Genomic DNA, 23,758 nt, shown 5'->3' with positions numbered 1-23,758 from the left:
GGCCTTCTATTCTAGGTGCTCCCTCTTGTACCCCTTCGCCATTTGTATGTAATTAGCCCTAGTTGAACAAGGCCTAGTGACTTAGGAAGGCGCTGGGGTATAGAAGCTGGGGAAGATGGGTGGCCCATCTTGCAGCTCTAAGTTGTCTTTTGGGTTCTCATTCATGTTAAGATTTTCTGGTGATGCAGCTGCTTTAAGGCACTCCTTATTCTGTAAGAAAGTCCAAGCACTCTGCAGAACCCTGCTTGGTTTGTCACTGGTTTTCTATCACCCAGGCTTTCCACTTGACAAGGTGACCTGATTAGAACTTTACTTCCAAGCCCAGACAGGACACAGTGACAGCTACACCAAGTCAGATGTACAGGTGGGTCTGGAGCATCATCTCTATGGGCAGGCGGCACTATCCTGCACACATATGAAAGAGGGTCACTGGCTATGTCTTACCCCAGACATTCTAAGTTTTCATTTACTGGGCAAAGGGTTAACCTGGTTCTATGTGGTGCAAACAGGCAGGTCAGATACACCCACATGTGGCAACATGTTCTCAAGAGCTGCAAGCCCCATGCACCAAAAGTGAGAACTTGAAGAATGGGTTCCATGTAGAAAACCTGGCATCTCTGGTAATATGGACTGCTGTGGCCAGGATGGTTAGGGTTCATGTCACTTGGGCCAACCTGCAAAGTCAGTCATGCATATAGGGAGGGGGTAGTGCAGCAGAAGTGCTGCCCACAAAAGGACAGCCCCAAGGGAAATAAAGGCTGTAGCAAGCAGCATGGACTGCCAGCCCCCACACTGTCTCAGAATGCCCTCAAGGCACTTTGAAGCCCAGAGCCTCATATCCCAGGGAAGGATAGAGACAGTGAGATACCTACCTCAGAGCCACACAAGACACTGGACCACATTTTATCCAAATCAAGGCTGTATTTATCACTGTTGATTGACAAGAAAACAGACTGTTTGGTTTAGTGGTGATAGTGGGGGTGGGGAGGGCAACACCCAGACAGGTGCTAGGAAGAAACTTATCTTTTTCTCGGAACCAACTTCCAAGATCCAGACAACGCAACACTAGGATTAGCACATGGGCACGGGTTTGTCCTTGTAACTAGGGTCACTCCTGAAGTCCACAGTTAGTCTAAGGAGATGCCCATAAGTGTGGCTCTCTGGGAGGCCCAACCACTCTGATAGGAGGCTCAGGTACTTTCTCCCCCCTAAACATCCTGTCTTGCCTCAGAGGCTTGCATAGCTGAAGGATAGTCGCTGCAGATACTCTGCTGAGTGTGTTCACAACTGACAGCCAAGTGGGTTTTTGTGACCACGTACACAAATAACCAGAGGGATTTCTAGAAACTTGTTATAGACTGTCCAGGTTAAGAATTTAATAAGTTTTATAATTATATCAACAGAATATTTACATGTTTTTCTCTAAAAAAAATCAAACCAAAGAAATCGTCTTACACCTATGCATAAGGCAGAAAACCCAAAGTTTTGTACATTATTATTATTATTATTATTATTATTATTATTATTTTAATATATATCTGTAACTTCGGTTCCAAGTACCAAGGGAAGGCCAGAGCCGGGCCTGAGTGTGGAGCCTCACAGTGCGCTAGACAGAAAGACTGTTTCTTTCCATAAATAAGACAAACTCTGGGGCTCAAACGGAATCTGAGACGTGAAACTGTAAATCCCAAATAAAATTTCTTTTTTTCTTTTTTTGGTTCTTTAAAATGTTAGAGCACAAAATTAAGAAAAATACAAAACCATTAAAAATGCTTGTCACCTGTTGAGGGGGGCGGTTACAAAGCTAAATTTTTCCCAGTGTCCTAACTGCAACCTTGGAAAATGAAGTTACCCCCAGAAAAGAGTAAAGTCCTGGACTATGCAAGCCCCAGCGTGGAGCGAGCGGCGCTGCTCCTGGACCAGAGGAACTGTGCTCAGATCCCAGGTATTTAAGTGAGTCAGTCTGCTATGCTGGGACTACCGAGCCTCCACCTCAGGCGGGTTGCACGCAGCTGGTGAGTAGTCGCGCGCCTCGCCAGGCCCAAGCTGCAGCGGCGTCGTCCTAGAGCGCGCTGGTGGCGTAGACACCCCGCTTGCAGCCACCAGTGGAGGAGGCGCCCCGAGTGCAGCGGTGGCCGGCGGGGTCCGGGCCAGGAGCGTGCTGTGTAGCGCGCCAGGAGCCAGGCGCGGGTAATGCAGTGCCGGCAAGAGCGCGGTGCCCGAGGCGGGTGCGCACGTGCGCTCCAGCTCTTCCCGGCGCACCTCCCGCAGGCAATCCGGGCTGTAGTCGTGAGGCTCGCGGTCGCGGTAGGTACGCTCTGAGAGCTCAAAGGCAGCGGGGCCCGCAGCGGGCGGCGGGGCGGGAAAAGTGCGGCGTGGCAGTTCTAGGCCCCGGTAGGTGTCGCGCGGCAGGTCCCACACGAAGCCCGACGTGCCCAGGCCCAAATGTGTGGCTGTAGAGTGCACGCTGATGCCCGTGAGCTCCGGTGTCTCGTCTTCCCTGTGCTCCTCCTTTACCTTCACATCGCCCTGGGGCTGCTCAGGCGTCTGCTTCCCTGACTCCCGACCCAACAGGCCTGCCAGGCGCAGGCAGTCATCCAGGGCTGCCTTGCAGTAGGGCGATGGAGGTTGTGCACCTTGTTTGGCAGCATCCTCTTTGCTTGATGAGTGGCTCTCCTTGACCCGAGGCTCAGCCTCGCTCTCTGTGAGGATTCTAGGGAGGCCCAGCTCACCGGGGCCCCGCTGCAGGAGGCTGCTGATGGGGTGGCTCACTGGTGCTGCAGGCGAGTTGTGGCTCAGCAGGTGCGTCTTCTCCAGGAGGTCCCTGGAGACAACAGGGTAGAGCCATCACCTAGAGCATCTATAGCTCCTAGAAAGGTGTTTGTCAAGTTCCTGTGACCTCAATATTCCTGCTGTGTGGAGCCTCTGTAACCTGGGCTCCGGGGCTGGTCCAGTGTTAGAAGTGCCCTAACTGAACACACTGGTTGTGGACAATAGGAAGCTCTCTAACATTCCTTCCCTGGTTATTAGATACAGTTCTCTATGTTGTCCTGGGTGGCTGCAGCACGAAAAACTGCTCGGAGTTCTACCACTTGGGGGCTGGGGAGGCAAGGCAACATCGCTCCCCCAACCCTGGATGGAATTCCCTGCTCAAAATTTAAGCATTCTCAGGTTTAGGGGTATGCAGTTGCTTTCTAGTAGTTTAACTACAGATGCTGTCTGTTTTAAATTCCCTCAGCACCAGCTTAATAATGCAGGCCTGTAATTCCAGCTGAGAGGCTTTGACTGGAGGACTAAAAGGTTCAAGACCAGCTATACAGTTCAAGGTTAGCCTGAGCCACTTGCCCTGGGGTTCTTGCTGTTCTTATCAAAGGGCCAGGGGAGGATCCTGAAAACACGCTACACTCACTTTTCTGGTAGGGTCCCCAGCTAGGCCTACAAGCAGGTTCTTTTCCCACATTTTGTTTTGTTTGTTTGGTTTTGAGACAGGGTTTCTCTGTTTAGCTTTGGAGCCTGTCCTGGAACTCTAAAGACCAAGCTGCCTTCAAACTCAGAGATCCACCTGTCTTTGCCTTCTGAGTTCTGGGATTAAAAGTGTGCACCACCACAGCCCAGCTTCTCCCACATTTGCTCATAGTGTGGGGAAGTCTAGGGCGGGCCCCGGGCTCTGTTCTCACCTAGTTGAGTCTCTCATACTGGCCAATTCTGCTCTCACCAGGCAAAGGACCCTGCTCCTTTGGTCTGGGGACAGGAAAGAGCCTCCAGAGCCTGACCAGGGAGAGGCCTCAGAGAGCACCCTAAGGAAGGTTGTGCCGGCTGCAGGCAGGCTGGCATGATGGCCCAGGAGGGCCTGATAAGAACGACCTGCCTTAGCATCTCCAGCTTTGAGACTGCATGGGAATTCATCTGCAGACGGAACCTTCCCACCCCCAAAGTTCCCCTTCCTGCCTCATAAAGCCCCCAAGCTTTGGACCTGGGCATATACCCTCCACTCCCATCAAGAATGCTGCTTTTCATGTTCTGGTTGAAGGGCAAACTGTGTCTGCAGAAGTCAGTCTCCTCTCATTTTCACATTGCCTTGACCAATCTAGAGCTTAACACTTGGTGTCAAGACCCAGGGGGCAGTTTTGGTGACCTACACCCCTTCTTCTGAGTAATCTTTCCTCTCGCCTCTTACCCATCTACCTTTGCTGACATCTCTTACCCAGAGCTGCTCACCTGCTTACCATCTGAAACCTCTGGTTCTTTGCAGCCTTTGTCTTCATATGCAGTACAAATAACATTCTGAGGTTTTATTGGAATGTCATATAAACTCAACTGAGTCTTCCTCACCTGCCCACCTTCCCTCCCTCTCTAACTACCAATCTCTAGAGCAGAACACCAATCCATCAAACATCCACACATTAAGGTAAAATCTGGGTTAAGTTTACAAGCGCCTTCAACTGACTCACTGAGGTCCTCCAGCTTCCTGCCTCTGGCTTTGCCTGCCAGGTCACTGTAATTGGGGATGCTTGTTAGGTGACCACGTATTACCAGAAACAAGCTTCATACTCATCTAGCCTAAAATAGTGTACAAGATTTCCATTCTACACACTTTCGCTTGTCTTAAGCCTGAAGACATCAGTAAGCCTGTTGACTGAACTGTGGACCCAACACAAATTGGGTAATCCTTTTCACTTTCAAAGTCTCACTGACTCAGAAAACTTCATAAAACAGAAGGGCAACTATTATTTTGCTGACCTTCCCTGTCACCTGGGTACCTTGTCCCTTTAAGAAACAAGATCTGGCAGGCAGTGGTGGTGGTGCATGCACGCCTTTAATCCCAGCACTCGGGAGGCAGAGGCAGGCGGATCTCTGTGAGTTCGAGGCCACCCTGGTCTACAAGAGCTAGTTCCAGGACAGGCTCCAAAGCCACAAAGAAACTCTGTCTCAAAAAGAAAGAAAGGACAGAGAGAGAGAGAGAGAGAGAGAGAGAGAGAGGGAGAGGGAGAGGGAGAGGGAGAGGGAGAGGGAGAGGGGGAGGGAGAGAGAGAGAGAGAGAGAGAGAGAGAGAGAGAGAGAGAGAGAGAGGGAGAGAGAGAGCTTCTGAGGCGGTAACTACTGCCTCCTGCCCTTACCTTCCCCTCTCTATGTATCTCTTCACTCCATAATCCCCTTCCCCATTAAATAAACTCTATACCCAAGCTCTCTCTGCATGGCGTATCTGTCTGTCTCCCACGGCCAGGGGACCTGCCAGGGTTGCACCGCCACGAATCTTAGCAACAGTTCTGCAAGTCTCTTGTCTTCCTTTACTCCCGCCATTCCCTTTATTTCTTCATTTCTGGATATCAGGTGTTACTAGCTCACACTTTTTTTCCCTTTGAGACAGGGTTTCTGTTTGTAGCTCTGGCTGTCCTGGAACTTGCTGACCTCAAATCACAGAGATCCGCCTGCCTCTGCCCCCAAGTGCTGGGATTGCTCTCCCCTCTCAGGCTTTTCTCCTACTCTGCCCCTATGCCACAGGGATGAACTGGGGAACAGATTTCTTTTTCTTGATACAAAAGGTTCAATTAAGATCTGGGACCTCAAGCAGGGTGGTGGCGGTGCACACCTTTAATCCCAGCACTCAGGAGGCAGAGGCAGGCGGATCTACAGAGTGAGTTCCAGTACAGGCAAGACTGCTTCACAAAGGAATCCTGTCTCAAAAAAAAAAAAAAAAAAAAAAACCAAACAAAAAAGATCTGGGACCTCTTCCCTCCCAAGGGATCCCATAAATCCTGCTCAGAACAAAAAGAGTTCTGGTCCATATGATTGTTGAAGGTTTAATTTATCCTACGTGTGCCATGTGCCACAATAGACTCTTTGGTGCCAAACAGGAACTGCTGGTACCCCTCCCCCATCCTGAAACTGGTAATATTCCTAAGGGAGATTCAGAAGTTACTCTTTACCTGGAGATAAATCTTTTTTTTTTAAACAAACAAAAAACAAGCATTTTCATTCTTTTCCTTCTCTTGTCTATTCTACAACCCTGAGTGAGAAATCATGCTGTGATCTATCAGCTACTCTATCAGCTACCCAAGGACCCCACTTCCTCAAGCTGAAACTATGACATTTTCCTGTTTATTTTACTATTTTGGGCCTGCCACAGGTACCATCTCCTTCTGTATCCATCCATATTAACTAAGATCCACCTGGCTCTACCTAATTGATGCTAATTGATGAACCAGCCCCATCTTGGGCTTGAAAGCCATCTTTAAAAAAAAGAAAAGTCAATGAAATGATTCCTAAATGATATTCTCCTATACTCATAGATTGTTGCCTAGCCCAATGGTCATCAGAGAGCCTTCATCTAGCAGCAACTGATAGAAACAGATGCAGAGACCCACAACCAAATATTAAGCAGAGCTTGGAAAATTTGGTGGACGAGAGAGAGATTGTAGGAGCCAGAGTGGTCAAGGACATCATAAGAAAATCCACTAACCTGGACTCATAAGGGTTCACAGAGACCAAATCAACAACCAGGGAGCCTGCGTGGGACTGGCCTATGCCCTGTGCACATATTGTAGTAATTATCTGCGGTGGGCTGCGTTCCCGCTGCTCTGCTCCCGGCCACCGGCTAGCTTATGCCCCGAAATAACACCACACAAATTGTATTCTTTTAAATACTGCCTGGCCCATTATTTTCAGCCTCTTACTCACATCTTGATTAACCCATATCTAATAATCTGTGTAACACCACGAGTGGTGCCTTACCGGGAAGATTCTAGTGTATGTCCATCTTGGGCCGGAGTTTCATCGCATCTGTCCCAGAGAGGAGAGGCATGGCATCTGACTGAGCCATCTACCTCACTTCCTTCTTCCTGTTCTGTCTACTCCACCCACCTAAGGGCTGGCCAAGGCAGTTTCTTTATTAAAACAGAAGACCCTCCCACATCACACATATATTCCAGTTGTCTAACTTGGTCTTCTTGTGGGGCCCCTAACAGGGTCTGTCTCTGACTTTATTGCCTGCTTTTGGGATCCTTTCCTCCTCCTGGGTTGTTTCATCCAGTTTTAATAGAAGAGAAGGTGCCTAGTCTCAATGCACCTTGATATGCCATGGCTGGTTGATATCCATGGGAGGCCTGCCCCTTTCTGAAGTGAAGAGAAATGGAGGAGGAGGAGGAGGAGGAGTGGATAGAGGTGGGAAGGTATAAGGGAGGGGCTGGGTGGAGAAGAAGGAGGATAAATATTTGTCAAAATGTAAAAATAAAAAACAAAACATCAAAGGAAGATACAATAAAAAAATAAATAAAATAGAAAAAGACAAACTAGGCTCCTTCCTGCTTATGATCAAATTTCAGTTTCTTTCTTTCTTTTTTTTTTCCCTTGGTTTTTCGAGACAGGGTTTTTCTGTAGCTTTTGGAGCCTGTCCTGAAACTTGCTCTTGTAGACCAGGCTGGCCTCGAACTCACAGAGATCCGCCTGCTTCTGCCTCCCAAGTGCTAGGATTAAAGGCATATGCCACCACTGCCTGGCCAAATTTCAGTTTCTTAAAGATTGGGCTATGCCCCATCTATAACATTAACTACAAATGGTTCTGTACTTCCTGCTCCAGGAGACAGCAACCATGTCTTTGTTTCAAATGGTTGTTATGACCACCTTGTTATTTTCTGCTTCTATAACCCCTGCATTTGCCTGCCAAATTCCATCTGGAAAATCCCTTCCCCAGAGCTATAAAAAGCCTTATCTTTGCCTATATCCAATGCTGACCTCTTGAACCTCGCCTTAGAGAGGCAGTCTGTGTATGCAAATAAAAAAAAAAGTTTGCTTTATTTAATTATTTAAGCTAGGTGGTGGTGATCTATTCCCTTAATGCCAGCACTTGGGGGACAGATGCAGGTGGGTCCCTGTGAGTTTGAGGCCAACCTGATCTACAGAGCAAGATCCATGACAGCCAAGGCTACACAGAGAAACCCTGTCTTGACAAACAAACAACAAAAAACCAGTAATATCAGTCTCAAAAGACAAAACCAAACAAACAAAACAACAACAACAAAAACCCCAGTAACAACATCAGATATCTAAGAAGGAATATGTGTATCCATAATTTTAATGTTTTGTTTATGACAGTGTGGTGATCTGAATAAGAATGACCCCCATAGGGTCATATAGGTATGACTTTGTTGGAGAAATTGTTATTGGGATAGGCTTTAAGGTTTCAAAATTCCATGCCAGGCCCAGACTGTTTCTCAGTCTCTTCCTTTCCTTTGCTTTTGGGTCAGGATGTGGCTCTCAGCCACCATTCCAGCACTGCGCCTGCTGCCAGGATGATAATGGCTCATTCTCTGAAATTGTAAACAAGCCCTCAATCAACTACTTCCTTGTATAAGAATTGCAGTCATGGTGTCTCCTCACAGCAATAGAACAGTGGCTAAGACAGAAGTTGGTACAAGGATTAGGGTATTACTGTGACAGGCCCAACCATGCTGTTTGTTGGGAGTAGTATAAAAGACTTTGGGATTTTAGACTAGAGAGTGGTTGAATGCTCTAGTGGGGCCATCCTGGTAGGAGCACAGACATCAGTACTGAGGGTGATATGAACTGCCATGGCTCAGCTCAAGATGTTTCAGAGGGGAAGAATATTAATAAGTGGCCCTGAGATGCTTCTTTTTGCCCTTGTCCTAAAAATCTGCCTGAGGCTCAACTGTTAATTAATGATACTGGCAGAGAATTCAAGACAGCCTAGTATTGTCATGTGGCCATTAGCGATTACTCTTATGCAAGCTGGACAAAAAGAAATACAAAATATACAATGTGAGGAGAAAAGGAGCAATCGGAAGTGTAACAGAGCCAAGTCTAGTGCTCAAGGAGATAAAGTTTAAAAAGCCTGATGCTAAATGAGATAACGGGAGCTATGACCTCACAGAAAGCCCCATATAGCTAAGCTGCCAGCTGCTGAAAAGGAAAGATGACAGCTTAAGCAGTGAAGGAAACCACTGAAAACAGAAGCTGATGCAGATGTAACTGAAGGGGGGCCATATTCCAGCCCTAGCAAGCAGCAGAAGCTGGTAGCTTTGGCCACGTGGTTCTGGCGTTAGAGTCAAGGATACGAGAAAGGAGTTGTGGAATCTCCTTCCATGGGAAAGCTGCTAAGCCAGGCACATGTCAGGAGTGTCCCTGCTTGGAGACCCAGAGAGGCTATTGGATGAAGCTGTGAAGGTTACAGATTCTACCTCATTCATATAACACAGTCCAAGGATGCATGCTGTCACCAAACGGCTGTTTTATGCTCTGGACCTTTCCCGCCTGTTAAATTTTATTGTGGCTCATTAGATTGACCCTCCTCTGAGACACGCTAACTGCTGTCTCTTTTATATTGACCCCTTTGCCAGCTATGAAGCAATTAGGTGAGCTGTGCACCAAAACCCCTAACAGCAGTCAGATAACCCCTAAAAAAGGACTGATGGGCCATCCAACTCATTCTTTTTTGTTTATTTTGTTTTTCTTGAGACAGGGCTTCTCTTCTTGGAGTCTGCCCTGGCACTTGCTCTGTAGACCAGGCTGGCCTCAAACTTATATAGCTCTGCCTGCCTCTGTCTCCCGAGTGCTGGGCCCCAACTCATTCTTCTTGCCACTCTGGGCATTTTTTTTTTTCCTTTCAGAACTCAAAACTAAAATAGCTGGATTGAATTAACCTCTCTGTCTGGCCAGCTCTCATAAAACCTTAAAGAAATTTCAGATCAGCTTAATATCCTTCAGGACTAACTAGTTTCTTTGGCTACCAAAATTAAAGAGGATTTGTTGTCTACCCCACCCCCTCAGTATTTGTTTCTGGGGTTTGGAATGAAGGGTTAATGGACCTAAAAGTCTTAGATAAGCTGAGAGGCTCCAGAAGGTAAGTGGACATACTGAGAACATCTGCAGGCAGTAAGGAGCTGGAAGCCCAGTACGAGGTCAACAGACCCACCTTTGTTAGTATTTACCGCTTTAAGACCGAAAGGGAATAGATCTGCAGATGGAATCTTCCACCCCAGAAGTTCCCTATTCTGCCCTGTAAAACCTCCAAGTTCGCTATGCCTGTGTGCAGTCTCCACTCCCATGGAGACTTAAGGACAAGTTCCTTCTATAGAGGTCTCCTTTTATTTTCATGCCATTTCTTTGATCAATCCCAATCTAACAGAAGAAACAGTGAGAAACCAAGCCAGGTAGAGGGGTCTCGTGCCAGATGAACTCACCGCTCATGCTCTTCCTGGCCTTTGTCAGGCTCTCGGTCGTGGTTGGTCAGGGCTGAGAAGCGCTCCGTATCCATTGGCTTGGGCCATGGGGGCGGGGTAGGAAAAGAAGACGGTGCCCGGTGCAGCCGGTTCCAGGAATCATGAGGACTGGGCAGGCCAAGCAAAGCTGTGCCCTCCTTGGAGGCAAAGATGCTGCCCCCTGGTGTGAAGCAGGAGATAAGGACAGAGGACCAGGAGTGTGAGCTAGGCAAGATGCCAACACTGTAACCCTAACAGGTTGTGAGGAGCCTTAGCCTAGGGGAGGTCAGTGTGCAGGACAGACAGGAGGGTGAGGGGCAGTGGAATGGATGTGGCGAGTCACTCACTCAATGCATGGCTGCCCAGACCTCCAAAAGCATGGCTGCCCAGGCTCCCCAGGCCTCCAAAGGTGCTGGATCTGCTGAAGGGGTCTGTAGGGGTGAGGGAAGGGCAACAAGGAGTCAGAAATCTGCAAGGCTTCCACCCTGCCCCCAGACAGAAAAGGTGGCCCAGGAACACCTTAGTCTGGGCAGGTGCCACCTATATCAATCTGAGAGGTCGTGGGACCTCCTTCCCACCCATTCACATCCCTCTAGCTGTGAAGTGTGTGGAAGATGCCACCCAGGCTTCTAGATCACCTACCTGTTAGATGACTAGTGGGCAGGAAGCTGCCATGATGAGCTGAGGGTCCAAATGGGTTGGCGGTTGGATGAGTGACACCTAGGTGGGGGTAGCCAAGCTGACAAGAGCTTCCAGACCTGGGACCTCCTGCCTCTAGTGTTGGGTCACAGGTAGAGAACCCCAGTTTTACATTGGGACCCCCTATCTTCCACTCTCTCACCTCTACATCACTGTACAGGTGTATGGTTAGATTATGAGATTGGAATTCAGTCTAGTCCCCAGGTCTGGGGCCCCAAGGTATGCACAGGCTCACTGTAGTGAAGCTCCCTGAGAAAGACGCCAAGATGTGGATAAAAATGGAGAGGGAAGGCCTAAGAAGTGAGCCATAATGAGTCGGATCCCCAAGGTAGTTACCCCAGGGCTTAAAACTGGAGCAAAAAAAGATCCTGGCTAAGCCAAGGGAGGCAGCTGGTCTTGGGTCCACGGCCTTGGGTATGCCCTCTATTTTCTAGCTAAATGAAATTTTTAAATGAGTAAGAAACAAAACACCCAGGAATTCTTCTCTAACTCCTAAACACCTTGTTGGGGGATTAGAAGATGATACCAGAAAGGAATGAATTCCCTTTCCTCTGTCGTCTCAACTCAATCCCAGTTAAAAAAAAAAATATCAGCTGTTCGGTAGATACTAGGCAGGTTTAAGAAACAGAGAACTTAGGCAATCAGAGAAAAAATATAGCTCAATAAAAACAATTTAAAAAAGATTAAAAAAGAAACAGAGAACTTTGAGAAGTGGGGAGAAGGTAGTGACCGAAGGATGGAAACAAGCTAAAGAACATGGCTAAGGTATGTTCTGGGCTTGGTCAGCTCTGTCAGCCTATCATGCTAACAAAGGTAAAAACATGCTTGCTCTCATTCACCTACAGGTGGGCACCAAGTGGGAAGACGATGAAAAGGCCTAAGGTAAGCCGGGAAGTGGTAGCGCACGCCTTTGATCCCAGCACTTGGGAGGCAGAGGCAGGCGGATCTCTGTGAGTTTGAGGCCAGCCTGGTCTACAAAGCAAATAACAAAACTATTACACAGAGAAACTGTTTTGAAAAACCACAAAAATAAAAGAATGACTGAATGAATAAATAAAAAGGAAGAAAAGGACTAGGGAAGCAGGGGCTCTGAGGTGACAGACCTGAGACCTGCTTGTGGAAGAAGAGGGATCCTGCAGAGAGAAATGCAGACAGCATTCACATGTTTATGTACACATGTGTGCATATACACAGGCTGAATAACATTCTTAAAGAAGCCTGAAATTGATACTGACCCTTGTCTCTACCAATATCTGGGTGCAGATTTTGAGTCTGAGACATTCCTTTTATGCCTGTAACTGAAGGGCAGCCTGCACTTGTATCCAGACTTTGTCCATATAGCCTCTTGCTGACTCTCTTTTTCTTCCTGGAGACTAGGGATTTGGTTACATGTCAGGCAGATGTCCCCAAAAGACCCTGGGCATTGAGGACTGAAAGCATATAACTCCACACTGCCATGTACTTAGGGAAGGCTGGGACATGGGTTTTTGGGAACAGTTCCCTGCATGTGGAGACAAACCAGATACTGTCCTAGGTATGTTGAGTTTAGAGAAGATAGGGCCATATGATGAGGGATGCCAGGATGAGGAGGAACCAGATCACCAAGCCTTAAGTTATGTGGGATAGAGGCCCAGTGGATACACACTGGCTAGGGCCTTCAGGAACTAGCACCAGGGTCCCACAGTACATGAGCTGGCTTTGGGAAGTTTGGGGACTTGGGCCTGGGACCAGAGGTAGATATAAAGAACACTGTGCAAGGGCCCTGGAGAGTTCTCTTACTCCAACACAGGAGAAGACAAATGTTTTGGGCCTACTCAGACCCCTGATCCCAGCTACCTTTGGTCTTACCTGTGCTGGAGAAGAGGGGCCGGGCCAGGTCCTGTGGGTAGTGGAACCCAGAGAACATGCCTGGGGCAGGGGGCCGGCTGAAAAGGTCCAGCTTTGTGCCAACCTCCAGCTTGTGGGGGTCCAGCTGCATCTGCAAGGGAACAGAGGATGTACCAAGGCTGTGTGCAAGGGCTTGGATATTGCTCAAGGTAAAGCCTCAACTGATAACTTGGACTAAACAGGGACTTCACTGGAGGTACCTCCTGAGGAACAGGAGGTAAGGGGAAGGAAAGGTAGTTTTAGTGGGGGTTTCATCTGGTATAGAAAAACTAAAACCTTCCTATAGTATGCAATGCATGGAGTCACAACGACATACTCCACTTTTATATCTGAGCTTTCAATCGTCGTACCCTTATATAACAGCATATTTGCATATATCATATCACAGAAAATATCTTTATTTAGAATTCACAAAATTCAGTTGGAAAAGCATATCCAGAGGCCAAAGTTGTTCCAAGCATGTTTGGTTTCCAACAGTGTACTTTATGTTTAACAACAGAAATCTAGAGTAGTAAGATGGTTTAGCAGGTAAAGGCTCCTTCCTGCTACCAAGGCTGAGCACCAGAGTTCAAACTTTAGGACCTACATGGTAGATAGAAAGATCCAACTCCTACATGTTGTCCCCTGACCTCCACATGCATGCCATGGCACACATGTATTGCATGTGCAGATGCACACATGTGTACACACACACATAAAAATATACAAAACCCCCAAACCGTAACTAAATTATATAGACCTGAGGTACCTATCCTCCTTTGGGCTGGCCATCCCTTCAGGGCTCTGTGGCCAGAGGCTACACTGAGTGTGGCTCTGAAGATCACAAGGACAAAGTCACTGTCCTTCTCCCCTTGCCTGTATGACCTGCCCTGCCACACCTTGCTACAGCCAGCATTTGGGGGCTCACGTTTCTCCCATTTCATAAAGTATGTTACTGAAGGTGTGTGAGGGTGGTGTTTGCACATTACCATGGGAGTGCCCTGTGCTAGAGCGGCAAGTGGGAAGTATGTAGTCCTTATGTCTATAGATGCCTATCCAACTAGGGTCACAAATTAATCTCAGCAAGTGAGAACCAAGCCCTTATTCTCCAAAGGATCACCAGGGATCACTCAGGAATCACTGTAGTCACACCTTAAATTTTACCACTCCTGGAAATCCACACTGCCAGCACCTCTCCACCCCCACCTAAGCGTGTGCACTGGAATATGAACAGCACTCTCTCAGGAGTCCCTTTCTGTTGACTTCTTTAAGGTCTTTTAGGAGATAATGATTTTGACAACTGCACAAAAGGTGCTGTGCATCCTGGGTAACATCTGTATTAGATTGTCCTGATCGCAAAGAACCTCTCCTACTCCCAGCCCACCCATCACTGCCCATTAGACACCTGTGCACATGCATGTGGCCCTCATCCCTGGTCTCTGCATTGTTTTCCCTACCTAGGTTCCTCCCGAGCCATTCCATGAGTTCTCCTCACTGCAACCTTGGAGCTGGTCAGAGCCTCTCCTTACACACCCTACAGTCCTCCCAAATGGCCCCACCAGGGAGGCCCCAGCAGTGCACCCGCCTGGCCCGGCCTCACCTTCATCTTCTGCTGCTGGTGGTAGATCTGCCAGGCGATCTGCACGTGTACCGCACACCACTTCCCTGGTTTCTGTGGCAGGACCGGGATGTGCTCAGAGAGCCCAGCGCCTCTTCCCAGGTCTCATCTTCCCCAAATTCCTACCATCAGGACCACCCAAAGGCCACCCAGGAGAGAACCGGAGTCCTTCCCAGCCACAGCCCTGGGTGTGCTTCCAACTCCTCTTCCCAACATGCACTCACTCACCCTGACTGCTGTCCGGTACGGATCAGGCACCTATGATGAACAGGAGAGATGAGTCATGTCCAGGCTCTTTGGGAGCACAGGACCAGGGTTGGGAGAGACAGCACCTGAGTGTATGTTGCCAACTACATAGTGAATGCCAACACCTACCCCAGGGGCTTTCTGCAGGAAAGTGTGAACCGCACTGGCCCGGCCTGTTATCTCGATTGAGTTTGAAGTCTGAAGGTACAGGCGGAGAGGGAGAGAGAGCATGAGTGAACCCATATACTGAGGAAGGAAGCAGGAAGCCTCTTGGAGCCCCAAGTTTGGGGATGGACCATGCTTTGGACTGCTGGTTGGACCCTGTATACTGTTACCACCTCATCATAGCACACCAAGGCTTATGACATCACTAGGGAGAATGAACTGCCTCACTGTGATAAGCACCTACATACCACGGATAAGACAGTACTTAGGGGAAGGCAGCCAGCCCAGTCCTTAACCCTGGAGATTTGGGGAGCTGCTTCATAAACATAGGTGGGTTTGTGAGATGGGGCCCACACTCCCTATTTGGAGAGAGAGGCCATGAAATGTCTCCTGTTCAGCTCCTGGCTCTTCCACTCCTTCCCTCCTGTGAAAGGTGACTGGTTCAGATGTCATGTCAGGTGGACAACTGCAGCACTGCTCAGCAGCAGCCTTTCTGACTGCAAACGGCCCCGACCAGCAGGGGCCGCTTTCAATAAAAACTGAAGCTACTCTGTAGCCCTGCCCCATGCCCCAGACCCACCCACCAGCCAGTCACCTCCCAGCCAAGAACAGCTGAAATCAGGCTGAAAAGCACCCTGCAGGGACCCAAAGGGGCCAGGGTGCTCAAGCAGGGCGGGCAGCCCAGGGATTGTGAGAGGGAAGGGCTGCAAGAGAGAGACAGAGTTCTGGGCTGTGGGCCCCACATGGTGGAGAGCCCTTGAGCACAGTGTCTCCCTCAGCATCCAGAAGGAAACACAGAAAAATCTGTAATTCCCCACATCCCAAGCAGACAATAAGGTGAACTTGAGCACGGGGACTCACGTTGGAATGTCGGAAGTAGGGGCTGTCCAGCTTGAGAGAGAACTTGTCAAACTGCAAGGGAAGAAAGCAAAGGGAAGCCTTCCTGTACAGGCCTGATGTCCTCCAGTGACCCAGAACCCACCCACGGCTGGGTTGGTTAGTGACCAGGATGGTACTGCCTTTTCTGAAGCAGGTAGCCTGGTGTCACCTGGCTCCTAGAGAGCACTGGTCTCTGGCCCTGTGGGGCCCAGGCTCCTGGTTTAGAGAGGTTTGTGTGGACCCAGCTGGGGCTCTTGGTAGGGGTGTAGGCATGAAACCCTGGCTGCGGAGGCAAGGTGGAAAAGCTTTGAACGACCGGAGCTGCTCAGAGAGAGGAAATGGCTGCACTCAACCATGTGGAAATGGACTAAGGGACACACAAGGGGGCTATAATGGGCTGGTTCTTGCAGCCCAGTCCTGTCTAGGCTCCAGACTTGGTGTCAGGCTTAGGACCCAACACAGTCGCAGCCAGCCCAGGCTCTTAGCCCAGCATCCAGCATGGCAATCGAATGGGGTCTACATACACACAGGCAGGAGACATTGGGACTGCCTGCTCAGGGCCTATGTGCACAGGAATGAGTATGCGTCTCTAAGTATAGCTGCCTGTCCCACCCAGCCCGCCCCACCAGCAGCCAGCACTCGGGCCTACGCACCGGCGAGGGTGCACTGGGTGGCATGAGCGGCGTCGGGGGCAGGCCAGCGAAGGGGGCAAATGTGTGTTGGTGCTGGTGTGTGTGCTGGTGCGTGTGCTGATGCGTGTGCTGGTGGAATTCGGCCCGCAGCAGAGCCCCCGGGCCCAGGGAGGCGCCAGGCCGCTCGGTGTTCTGCACCAGAAACCGCGTGTTCAGCTCTTGCCTGAGCAGTTCGTGATCTACAAGAGAAAAAGAGAGAGAGACAGAGAGGCACGTCGGCTGCGGGCTCCCAGTGGGGCGAGGCGGATAGTCACCTGGCACTCCCGGGGTCGGCAGGCCAAACCGTGATGGCCACTAGCAATGTGCGGGCCCAGGGGTGGAGATAAGAGAAGAGCCTGTGACCAAGTACCAATCAGAATCCCCGAATGAGGCTGGCAATACATGATTGGCTGGTTGAATGAGATCAACAGGCTGGCATCTAGAGGCAAGGAAAGAAGTCGGTGAGCCCTGTCCCATGTGGCCCACTGCCAGGGCCGGGATACCTGCCTCTAGGCAGAGGTTCTGTCCCTTGTAAGATGGCTGGCTTCTTTCATTCAAAAATCCTCCAGAGATTAAAAATTAGTAAAAGTTCCAGCCAGGGGGAGGGGGCACTTGTGCACACTCGGGATCTTCTGGAGGTTGGGAGCGCAAACGCAGGGTAGGTAGGAGCTGCCTGTACATGACCGGTGAGTCTTCTAAGACCCAACCCCCGGGAAATGGTCAGCCCACGAACCTCCTGGGATCTTCACCACTTCCGTCTTGCCCCAGGGCCCCATCAAGGTTAAGGGCACCACTGGGTGTAATACCTACCGGCAGGGTGTCCTGGGATGACCAGACTGCTGGCGGGCAATGCTGGGGGCGGGGGCAGTGTTGGGGGGGCAGCAAACATTGCTGCAGCGTGGTGCTGGTGCTGCGCCTGGGACCTGAGCGCCAGGTGTGAGGTAGACAGGTGGGGGCCAGGGCCATGTGGCGACAGTGTCACGTGCTGTGACAGTGTCACGTGCTTCGCCAGGCCCAGAGGGGTGCCGCTGACTGTACTGCTGCTCCTGCTGCAGGACACAGGGTTCAATGGTATCCTTTCTCTCAGAACCTGGTTGTCCCGTAGCCACACCCCCACCCTAGGACATGGTCTCACCCACTCCCCACCTGAGGCTATGCAGGTGCAGGCTGTTGGGTGCCACCTGGCCAGAGCCAGGGCCCACGAAGGCGCCCAAGGACAGAGGCACGTGTGTTGGGAGTGAGCCACGATGCTGCGGGGTGAGCTGTGGCTGCGAGACGTGGTGAGGTACTAGGGGGGCTTCCCTCTTCACCAGAGGGCTGTCCTGAGCTCCTGGCAGAGGTCCTGAGGGCGCCGGTGCTGTGTCAGGCAGTAAAGACTCGGTGCTGAGCTCACGGCTGCGCTCCAGGCCTGACACCTTGGGCACTGCCCCAGCCTTGGCCTCTGACTTCTCACCTTTCCCAGAGCCTGCAGAGAAAGGGTGGGTGTGCTGTTGGACCTGGTCCTATGTGTCCAAATACCACCCACCAGTAGCCAGAATGTCTAGACCCTGCCACTGCTCCTGACAGTTTCAAAGGTCTGATAATGACCTCTATAACCAACGGGGAAACATGAACAGAGATAAGTCATGTGACCTCAGGTAATGAACATAGGTGAGCTCAGCTGTGTGCCAGCCTCTGCCCTGGTGCTCAACCCGGGTCCTTTTCATAACTCCAGAATTCTAGGCTCCAAAGGACAGGTTACAAAGCTGTTAATGCCCCCCTCCCCCTTTCTTTTGGTTTTTGATACAGGGTCTCTGCATAGCCTTTGCTGTCCTGAAACTTGCTCTGTAGATCAGGCTGGCCTCAAACTCAGAGATTGCCTGCCTCTGCCTCCTGAGTGCTGGGATTAAAGACGTGAGCCACCATGGTCAGCTTTTAAAGATCTATTTATTATGCAGCGTTCTGCCTGCAGGCTAGAAAAGGGTGCCAGATCTCATTGCATATGGTTGTGAGCCACCATGTGGGTGCTGGGAACTGAACTCAGGACCTCTGGAAGAGCAGCTAGTACTTTTAACCTCTAAGCCATCACTCCAGCCCAATAACCCATTTTTAAAGTTGTTGTGAGGTTTGCTTTTTTTTTCTTCCTTATCTTTATGTGTACAAGTGTTTGGTTGCATGTATACCTGTACACCACCAGATTGCCTGGTGCTTGTGGAGACCACAACTGGGCATCAGATCACCTGGAACTAGAGTTGCAGATGGTTGGAAGCCACCATGTGGGTGTTGAGAATCAAACCCTGGTCCTTTGGAAGAATAATCAGTGCTCTTAATCTCTCCAGCCCCTTCTTTTTATTTTAAAATAAATATTTTTTTAATGATGTGTTTTTAAGGTGTGTGTCTTTGTATGGATATACGTGAGTGCAAGTGTCTGAGGGAGAGAAGAGGCATGATCCCTTGGCGCTGGAGTTACAGGCATTTGTGAGCTGCCTGAAGTGGGTGCTGAAACTCGAACTCCAGTCCTCTGATTGGGCAGTATAATTTCTTAACCACTGAGCCATTTCTCCAGCCTCACCTCTCCTCTCTCTATATAGTCCTGGTTGCTTTGGAGCTTGCTCTGTAGACCAGGCTGGCCTCAACACAAGCTATTCCCTGCACCCGCCTCCCAAGGGCTAGGACTAAAGGCATTTGCTACTATGTCCAGCTCCCTTGTTTTAAATATTTTCCTTCACACTGTGTCCATGAGTTTGTGTGTGCATATGCCATGGTCCACATGTGGGAATCAGAGGACAGCTTGTGGTAGTCTGCTCTCTCCTGTCATGTAGTTTCAGGTCTTCAGGCTCGGCAGCACCCTAATCACTGAACTATCTCACTAGCTCTTGCTTTTGGTGTTGGGAGACAAGTCTTGAACATTCTAAGCACGTGCTCTACCACTGGGTTATCTCTTTACCCCTCTTTGACTTTTTATTTTTAGATAGGGTTGCTTTAAGTCACACAAGATGGTCCTGAATTCACTCTACAGCCCACAATGGGCATTACATTTTAATCCTCCTACCTCAGCCTCCCAAGTAGTTGAGAAGACAGTCCTGTGCCATGAGGCTCAGCTCTCATGACTCCATTGTGTAGAAAAGATTAAGGTTCTACAAGGACTTGTCCTAGGGTTGACACTTGTCCAACCACTACTTACTCCCTTGGCTACAGCATTCATTAACATACACTCATGCAGCCACACATGCATGCATCGATGCCTACCTCTTTCTGCAGTGTTCAGGGGAAGCTGTCCCTTACACTAAGACTGCTTCCCTTTGTCCCACTGTTTCTTGACCACCATCCCTACCCGATGGGATAAACAGACCCTCCCAAATTTCCTACTATTCTTGAGTCTCTACAACCTGAGACCCAGGAGCTGGGCTTGGGATACACTCACCTCTGTCAGATGCCAGGGCAAAGAGCTTCTCAGAGTCTACAGATGCCTGAGGAGAGAGAAGAGGCTAACAGGCTGGAGCTGAGAGTGACTTCCCCATCGCCCCAGGAGAACCCAATCCCTGGTGTACTACACATTTCTGAGGAAGACACACATTTAGTCCTGGACTTGGAAGTGAGCACACATTTTTATAATGTTCAGAAGGCTCCTTTCTACTTAGAGCAATGGACTTCATCAAAATGGGGCATGTGATGGTCTTATGGTGGAATGATCTGAGAATGCCACCAGCCTGGCAGGTAGCCCATCTCTGTGCTCAGGACTCTGTTGGGTCTCAGGCACAGGCTGAAGGCAGAGAAGGGAGGAGGGTCTTTACTGCATATCCCTCTTGTCCTGCCCAGGGCACAGTGTCAACACTGAGAAAGGTAGATGAATACTGTCATTTACAAATGTGCAGGCTGCATTGATCTTGGGATACATTCAGCTGTAGGTTATAGTTGGTTCTACTAGGTACCAGGTGGGAGATGTGCCATTCACATGCTGTGGTACAACATCATTCTCAACGTCTGGGACTGGCCAAGTCAGGGCTCACATAGTCCAAGCATGTGATCACTCTGAGGGAATCTGCTGTTCTCTCTTTTCCATTTCTCCTATAAAAACACGCTTGTGTATGTTGAACTGAGCAGGCATTCACAGCTATGCAAGTAGGAGGAGAATGTGGCCATGGAAAATGAACAAAGGGGACCATACTCTGAAGGACTTTGAAGTTTGAAAACACTTGGTAAAGAGGATTTTTCTGTCTTCTTAAATCACTTCCTGAATATGTTCTCAAAAAATCATGCTGAAACTCTTAAAGTGATGGCACAAGCAAGTTGATCTGTAGGCACCGAAGAAATGTGTGAAGCTCTGGTGAATGGGATCAGTGTGCCCTCATGATGGAGGCCCTGGGGAACTCCCTGACATCCCACCACGGAAGGACACTGAGTGTGCCCTCTGTGAATGGGAAGCATTATCCACCAGATACCAGATTATCCTGTGCCCACCTGATCTTAGAGTACCAGTCTCAGCAGTGAGCTGTGAAATTCTGCTCTTTATAACTATGCTATGCCACACATGTGGGTGGGTTGGGGGAGAGTCTCCATGGAGCAGTGCTTTCCCTACAACCAAGCACAAAACCTTTCATCTACAAAAATGAGGCCTTGGGTTTCTAGTTTTCACCTGAAGCTCCAAGACTGTCTCTGCTTCTCCCTGTTCTGTACCTGCATGCAAATGCTGTCATACTGCATGGGGTTCATCAAGACCACTGTACCCACCTAGTGCAGTGTGCCTCTTGAACAGACCTCAGACACTGCTTCAAAAAAGGAGCAATTATGAGATGTCATGCATCAACCATAGACATGTGTACACAAGGTGCCTGTGTATATATTCTGCACATGTGCACAAATTTTGGATGCCTGTACTGTATAGGCATATGGTTGATCATGTGTAAGCAAGTATATGGGTAGACACATTACTAGTGTACATGTTTAACATGTTTACATATACTGGCATACACAATGAGTGTGTGTGTGTGTGTGTGTGTGTGTGAGAGAGAGAGAGAGAGAGAGAGAGAGAGAGAGAGAGAGAGAGAGAGAGAGAGTATGATTATGTCAGAAAGGCCTCAGGAAGTCTGGGGGGGACACGTGTCCACTGGAGATTGGTGGAGTTCAGTGGATCTGGGTCATGTCCCTGGCTCAAACTCTCCTATTTTATGATTTTACAAAGAAGGAATTCATTTATCACTGAAAGTAATGGCATAGCTTCTGCAGGGAGAGGAAGGACAGGCTTGTCCCAAGGGAATTCATGGGAAAGACTGCTTGGAAGAGGCCTCATCCCAAGAGGCCATACATGGAGACTTGGCATACTACATTGCAGATCTAACTACAACTTCCCCAGCTCAAATCCAACAGAACATCAGAATGCCCTTACTGTCCACAGAGTCTCTAAGTGGCCTAGCCCAAGGCCTGGAGTGAGGATACCCAGGGTCTATCAACAGGCAACGAATTGGACATAGCGTCTACCTCAGCACAACCAGGGAGAGCTGTGGACACAGGCAATATGATGAACCTCAAGTGCCCAAAGAGCACATGCTTGCTGCAAGATGCCATCTGCATTCAGGAAAGTGAAAGGCAGCCAGAAGTCGCTACGACGTGGTGGGTGCTATCAGAATTCATCAAACTGGTTTGTTTAGGTGCATTTTATTGGCCATAACCTACAACCCCCACATCAACAAGATGTGGTGCTGAAGCTTGGAGGCCCAGGGGAGTACCCAAGCATGTCGACGGGAGGCACTCCCACTTGGGAGAGCAGAGCTGGATCTCACTGTTTTCTATGTCAAAAAAAATTCCAGACAGACCTCAGACAGGAATGTAAGAAAGACTGGAACATATAAAGCCATCATGAGTATGAAAATAGGGCCTTTCCTACCCACACCTTAAGAGTTCATGCCACAGAAGAGGCAACAGATTCAAGCCTTTGACATCCCTACCTGTACCCCAGGGCTCTAGTAAAGGCCAGGTCAGTAAACCACCCTTGAATTGCACTGATCATGAACATGCTTAACAAGGATCCATTTTCCTTCTTTCTGATTGGTAAAGGTAAGAAAAACCCCAGAACACTGGAGCTGGGCAGAGATGACTCAGTGTTTAAGAGCACTGGCTGTTCTTCCAGAAGACCAGGGTTCAATTCCCAGCAACCACATGGTGGTTCACAATCATCTATAACTCCAGTCCCAAAGATTTTTTCTGGCCTCTTTGGCACATATTGTACAATGTACCTGCATATAGGCCCTTTCAATTTTTTTGTTTGTTTGTTTGAGACACAGTTGCATTTTGTAGCCTTGGCAGGCTTGGAACTCACTGTGTATACCAAGTTGACCTTGAACTCAGAGATATACCCACCTGCCTTTGCCTTCTGGGTGCTAAGATTAAAGGTGTGCACCACCACCCCCAAATTTTATTTTTCTTTTTTCTAGTTAAAAAAGAATACCCCAGGACAGTGAGAGACAGAACTCATAGGACTGGACAGAGAGGTAGTGAGCAAGGAGGCAGGGCCCTATCCATAGGCTACTCTGACCACCCAGCTTTGCTCTCTCCTGGTGACAGGCTGGGATGCTGGGATACTTACTACAAACTGGGTGACTATAGTGCACAGAGCAGTGCTGAAGCACAGAGCAGGCCACCTCGACCTCAATACCAGAGTTTTCAGTGTTCTGATCTTGGACTTCCAGTCTCAATGGTGACTGTGAACTTCTGCAGTCTATAAGCCTCTGTGCTATGTCACACACATGTTACGGAACCAGTGATGTTCTCAATTCCCTGGAGGTGAAGGAGGTGCCAGGACTGGGTAGGAAGAGAGGCTACAACCCAACCTGTAGCTCCAAGTGTGGTGTGTACTGGTGTGTCCTCGAAGGTGGAGCAGAGTAGCTTCAAACACAAGTCAGCATACAGTTCGGGCCTGATCAGAGGTCTTTACAATGCCAGTGAGGCCCAGGATCCCCCAAATCACCAGAATGCTAAGAACACTCTGCCCAGCTCAGCCTTTTTGCCCCATGCCATACTTTGTGGCTGGGGCTTTCTCAACTCTGCCCTTCCTACAACCACCACAAGCTAGTTTGGTAGAGGAGATGACAAGACAAGCCAAGGTTTCTAAAGGTTGGGGCTGTTCTTCCTAATTCTGCTGCTGGATTGCTGAGAGGACTGACCACTGTAGGGTCTGCCCTGCATGGGGCTCAGAGCCATAAGGAACAGTGGTTCAGTCAGTGGATAGGAAAAGCCAGGAACCTGCTGAGCAGGTAAAGAGGACCTTGTGGAGTTAGATTCAGTGTTACTTATCACTGCTGTCTGCACACAGGAACAGCAGGGTTTTAGAAATGACTGGGCATTGCTCTTACTGCCTTGCTCTGTCTACCAGGACACCCAGGGTCCCAGGAGGTGTCATTACCTGTCATCATCCTATCAGAGCT

The 23,758-nt window shown here is 49.3% G+C and overlaps 1 protein-coding gene across 9 annotated transcripts in view; it reads right to left on the bottom strand.

Moving 5' to 3' along the window:
* Positions 1–901: 901 nt before the first annotated feature.
* The window catches only part of Fbrsl1 (fibrosin like 1), an 85,550-nt gene continuing 62,693 nt past the window's right edge, over positions 902–23,758 (bottom strand). For 2 of the 9 annotated variants that reach the window (XM_038346069.1, XM_038346078.1), the window contains 14 exons: positions 19,762–19,807; positions 17,505–17,823; positions 17,169–17,407; positions 16,729–16,797; positions 16,341–16,558; positions 15,670–15,720; positions 14,773–14,841; positions 14,626–14,655; positions 14,380–14,451; positions 12,762–12,891; positions 10,857–10,988; positions 10,562–10,645; positions 10,197–10,395; positions 902–2,824 (listed from right to left, as the gene is read on the bottom strand). In XM_038346069.1, coding sequence (XP_038201997.1) covers positions 1,978–2,824; positions 10,197–10,395; positions 10,562–10,645; positions 10,857–10,988; positions 12,762–12,891; positions 14,380–14,451; positions 14,626–14,655; positions 14,773–14,841; positions 15,670–15,720; positions 16,341–16,558; positions 16,729–16,797; positions 17,169–17,407; positions 17,505–17,823; positions 19,762–19,807 — 2,505 coding nt within the window. In that variant the 3' untranslated portion in view covers positions 902–1,977. The remainder of the gene's footprint in view (positions 2,825–10,196; positions 10,396–10,561; positions 10,646–10,856; positions 10,989–12,761; positions 12,892–14,379; positions 14,452–14,625; positions 14,656–14,772; positions 14,842–15,669; positions 15,721–16,340; positions 16,559–16,728; positions 16,798–17,168; positions 17,408–17,504; positions 17,824–19,761; positions 19,808–23,758) is intronic. The other 7 variants (XM_038346070.1, XM_038346074.1, XM_038346073.1 and 4 more) reach the window with 7 other exon arrangements.

Source organism: Arvicola amphibius, chromosome 10 (genome assembly GCF_903992535.2).
Source record: "Arvicola amphibius chromosome 10, mArvAmp1.2, whole genome shotgun sequence".
NCBI lineage: Eukaryota > Metazoa > Chordata > Mammalia > Rodentia > Cricetidae > Arvicola > Arvicola amphibius.
This window is presented reverse-complemented; position numbering and strand designations above follow the sequence as displayed.